This window comes from Staurois parvus, unplaced genomic scaffold (assembly GCF_062004578.1).
Source record: "Staurois parvus isolate SC_StPar_1 unplaced genomic scaffold, SC_StPar_1.0 ptg000609l, whole genome shotgun sequence".
Taxonomy (NCBI): domain Eukaryota; kingdom Metazoa; phylum Chordata; class Amphibia; order Anura; family Ranidae; genus Staurois; species Staurois parvus.
Genome location: NW_028318405.1, coordinates 351682 through 357010, shown reverse-complemented (window position 1 = coordinate 357010; position 5329 = coordinate 351682). Strand labels below are relative to the sequence as shown.

The window sequence follows — 5329 nt, the reverse complement described above, 5'->3', positions numbered from 1 at the left end:
TTAAGGGGTTGAATAATTGTGGCAATGAAGAAACCACATAAGAACCATTTACTACTGTATTACATAAACAATTGATGTCATTTTAGTTGCATTTGGGTAGTTACAACGTCCTTGTAGGATTTGATTCTGAATACAATTCCAAATGTACACTATAGTCCCTAAACCCCTTTACAGCATTGGGGGTTGAATAATTTTGGCCACAACTGTAGCTATACAGATGTAACAATACTCCACAACATTAACCCACACTTTTTAGAGATGGAATTATATGCCATAGATGCCTTGAGAGGATACTTTTGTCGACCATTTCATAATCCTATTATGTGTACTCTCCTTACATAGAGCCTAGTGTATACCATAATTATCTAAAGTATTTGCTACTGACAGTATGGCTATGGTTACGTCTATTACATTTGTCTTAATGTGGAATTCCGTTTCCTGAGGTTTTATACATTAATATATTGTCCTGATCCCGTCTGCGTTACGGGAGTATGTATAAGAGAATGTGCATGGACTGCGATCCGTATCTGTCTACCACTTGTTTACCTTTCATACTTCAATAAAACGTTTTTTGAAACAAAAAAAAAAAAATTACAAAAACGCCACACATTGACTGTTACCTTTTAATGATTTTAAAATAATATTTAAAACAGTCTATCATTTCCTGGTTCCTTAAACTATAAATAATTGGATTCAAAAGGGGAATTACGACAGTGTATAACAGAGAGGACAACTTGTTTATCTTCACATTTTGCTGAGAAGGAACCATATACGTGATACATGTTGATCCACAGTACATGGAAACAGAAGCTAGATGTGAACTGCATGTGGAGAAGGTTTTTTGCCTTCCGGACCTTGAGGAAATTTTCAGGATGGTGGAAAATATGGAGATATAGCTGACTATGATCAAGACAAAAGTGATAACCCCAAGAAAAATGGTTATGAAGATGACTTCCATGTCCACCGGCGATGTGTCTGAAGTAGACAGCCGCAGAAGTGGAGCTAGATCACAATAAAAATGGTCAATAGTGTTTGAACCACAGAACTGTAAGTGGTAGATCGTAATTATCAAGATAAACATCACTGTAAAACCAACCACCCATGCCCAAGTTACAAGATGGTTACGAGTGTTGTAGTTCATGATGGAAGAGTATCTCAGAGGGTTGCAAATGGCCAAATGTCTGTCATAGGCCATAACAGTTAAGAGAAGACATTCTGCACTACCTGTTGAGGATGCCAGGTAATATTGGATGATACAACCATAGAAGGATACAAAACCTCCATTCAACCATACAATGTACAGCATGTTAGGTGTGATCGTGGTGGTCAGAAAAACTTCACAGGCAGATAGATTGCTGAGAAAAAAGTACATGGGGGACTGAAGACTTGAACTGGTAGATATCAAGGTTATAATTAACATGTTCCCTGTTACTGTGGCCACATAAGCCATGAGGAACAAAACAAAAATACAATTATTTATATGTTGGAGATTCCCGAACCCCACAAGAAACATCTCTGTCACCATTGTTTTGTTCTGACCACATGTGGCCTGGGGGAAAATAATACAAATAGTAAGTATTATGTAGAGGACAGAATGCAAAATAAATATTAAGCATCAGGTAATAATGACAGAGAAAAATGATGAAACAGATTGTTACAGGAAGAAAGTGAAGGAAAGGCAAATGAAAGGCTTTGTTGTGTTTACCACATTAGGTCAGTCATAATTATTTTACCAAATGTTCTCTCACATCTTCCACTCATCTTAAACCCTCATTCTTTTATTGTTCTTCTGAAATACATTTAAGACGTGAACTGTAGGACTGCTGGACTCCAGAGTCCACGAGAATAGGTGTTCCAAAATCTGAAACATTTTGGTGGCAACTCTCCCTCAAAAGGGATATCACCAAGGGTTCCTGGAGAGGTCTGTAGAGTATTGGAACGTAGAGATGCTCAGGATGGAAAAATATGTTTGGTATCAGATTTGTTTGTTAAGTTAAGAATTTTGTTTCTTTATATTCATTATGTTAGAATTAATTGTTTTTTGGCATTTGTTGCGTACATTCATTATTTTCAAATCAATTTTGAGAAAACTAGAAACTCATCTCATTTTTAATCCTCATGAATGAGCAGTTGGGGTTCCTGAACCATGCAGGCTTTCCATTCTTGTAACATGTCAAATAAAACCCTCTACTGGATGTATTCAACTAATGTGGTGCTCTCATCTTTCTAATACTCTACAGAAATATAATTAGGGGCTACATAGACCCAAGAATGTAATAAAAATGTAATAAATTGCAGCTTACCAATTCTTATCTACAATAACTACATGAGTTTCCTTTTTTCGGGCTAAGTACATTTTCATCAAATACAGAAGAATATCTATTAATTGAGTCAGAAATGCAATCTTTTCCTCTGAGCAAGACTGATGTCTCAGACAAGTTTATCTTCCTTTTAAAGCTGCTTTCTGTGCATTACAATTCCCCCATCACCATGTAATGGACATGAAGAGTGAAGAACATTTTAGTAGCCCTAATTAGAAGGAAATGTTACTGGCATGATTACCAGGGGAAAATAAAAGGGGAAAAGCCCTCAAAAATAGAAAACGAATACTGACACCACATCTAAGGACTCTCAAGTTGCAGTATATTACTGTTTTGTTCATGGATTTGAATATGAACCAATATCTCCCTTTTATACACTGCTTTTTCTGTTTTCTAAAGCTAGGGATAAACATGAGATTGGTTTTAAGATGAACCTGTACTTAGCTTCCTTACCCATGCTGCTCCACTGCCCCAAGGACATCCTAGAACCCCATGAATTACATCTTTGTACAAGTACATATGTGACTTCATCTGATTTCTCACTACGTAGTACTGCACCTTGGGAATGTCCCAAAATCTTTATACGTTCTTACCTATGCCAACCAAAAACTTACAATGGCCTTTTTCTCAGCACTCCCCCATTCAAATCTTTTCAAGGGGCTCCAGCAAGTGAATGAACAAGAAGGCCTACTACATTTCTCTGAATGGGCAAGGTAAGATAGAAACATAATAGGGTGCTCACGGGGAAAAACCAAGTGGTCTATCTGTCTGCTTTTACTATCTCATCATTTCCAAAGCCTAATACAATAAAATCCATGGTCTACCTGTCACTAAAAAGAGATAACAATTTAAAACCAATATTATACAAGATTATTACATTTTGTATCTGAGCTATAAAACTGTTGGATTAATGGTTCAATATTTACAATGTATCTGTTCTATCAACCAGATGTTCAGAAAAAATTGTTGGATAATTGGTTTTATATTTCGGATGTATCTGGTTTATAAACCAGAGGCTCTGAATGGACAGTTGGATAAATGGCTCTGTATTTAGGATGTATCCGGTCTATAAACCAGAGGCTCTGGATGGACAGTTAGATAAATGGCTCTATATTTAGGATGTATCCGGTCTATAAACCAGAGGCTCTGGATGGACAGTTGGATAAATGGCTCTATATTTAGGATGTATCCAGTCTATAAACCAGAGGCTCTGGATGGACAGTTGGATAAATGGCTCTATATTTAGGATGAATCCGGTCTATAAACCAGAGGCTCTGGATGGACAGTTGGAAAAATGGCTCTATATTTAGGCTGTATCTTGTCTATGAACCAGAGGTTCTGGGTGTACATTTGGATAAATGGCTCTATATATTGGATCCTTCTGTGCTACAAGCTTGCAGTTTTGCATAACAGCAGTCTGCAATAAATGGCTCTACATTTTGACTGTGTTTAGTACTTTAAAACTGACAGCTCTCAACATGCAATCATTTACTGGGATTTAAAAGTATTTATTGTATTGTTCTATTCATTCTCCAAAGTTGAGGAATTAAACTGTTTATTATACATAAGCTATAAATGGTCAGAAGCAATGCCTACATAATACAATGTAAAGTTGTAAAAGCTTCTGTGCCAAAAAAAACTTTAAACAGGCATAAAGAATAATTTAAAAAAAAAGTAAGCTTTATTGAAAAAAAAATATACATTTCTGTCTCAGTCCTCTTAAAAGCAGCCCAATTTTGTAAGGAAATGCCGGTTATGCACATACCATGCTGGTGATGATGTCAGGCCACTTGCTGTGCCTAGCTCTGGTTCATCTACAAACTTCCCAACTCCTTGGCACAAGATGGAAACACACAAATAATCATGGAAGTGAGTCTTGGTGTCAGCTGTCACTTAGCGTGAAGATCATTTGTCATATTTTATAGTTTATGATATCTCATTATAGAGCCACAGGGAATTGGAATAGAGCTACAAATGATGTCACATCTCAGGGGGCTAATTACAATTAAAAAGGATCTTCCCTCCTATGGAATGTGTTTTATGGAGAAAAAAGTAAAACAAGAAAATAAACAAAAAAATCATTCACACACAGATTCTTGTGATGGTATATTATGCTATTTTATGTAAACCTATATTTGGACAAAACAGTCTAATGTCATTTAGTTACATAGTAGTTTGGCCTAAAAAATGGTAGATAATTACTAGAATGCCAACCATTTGTAAGCAACATCTTTATAGGACATACAACAATAAATATTCTTCCTGCGTACAGGGTTGGGTTTCCCCAGTTATTTTGTAGCACAGCATCATTTTTTCCATCATCTTCATAGGACACAACCCCCACTTTTTATTTTTCTCCTCTAATCATTGGAGCTGTGTGTGATTATTTTTGTCTATTCTTGATCTTGCTGGCTGGAGGCTCAACTACTTCTCCATGCCTTCTAGTGGGTTGTAGACTGTGGTGGGCTGGAAGAGGCAGACCCTGGGCCTGAATATTCATGTGGTCCCAGCCAATCCCTGAGGGACAAAATCATAGAGGAAATTCAGTTCCTCTAATCTTTCCTCATAGCTGATCTCCTCCATGCCTCTTATCAGTTTGGTTGCCCTTCTCTGTACTTTCTCCATTTCCTCAATGTTATTTTTGTGAATTGGTGCCCTAAATTGAACTACATATTCTAGATGAGGTCTTACTAATAATTTGTACCGGGGGGAAATTCTATCTCTGTCTCTGGAGTCTATACCTCTTTTAATACAAGTGTCAGGGATCTCTCCCCCATGCAGCCATGCATCAGCACCAGATCTCTTCGAGTGCGCATGCGCCGGAGCGTGCGGGCGCGCATGTGCAGGAACGTGTGAGTGCGCGCATGTGCACTAGCGTACACGTCACCGCAAGGCGGGCTATTTAAATCACCAGTACAGTTTAGCCTATACCTTTTGCTCTATAACATTCCACACTCCATAACCTGATTCTTCTGCCTGTATCTGGTCTGACCTTGATTAAGAAAGAA

The 5329-nt window shown here is 37.4% G+C and overlaps 1 protein-coding gene across 1 annotated transcript; it reads right to left on the bottom strand.

The window, feature by feature from the left end:
• Positions 1-616: 616 nt before the first annotated feature.
• On the bottom strand, positions 617-1525 carry LOC149449624 (olfactory receptor 10A7-like). Its single transcript, XM_089692995.1, has one exon. It carries the CDS (start codon positions 1523-1525, stop codon positions 617-619), a length of 909 nt encoding a protein of 302 aa, XP_089549121.1.
• Between the last annotated feature and the right edge of the window lie 3804 nt (positions 1526-5329).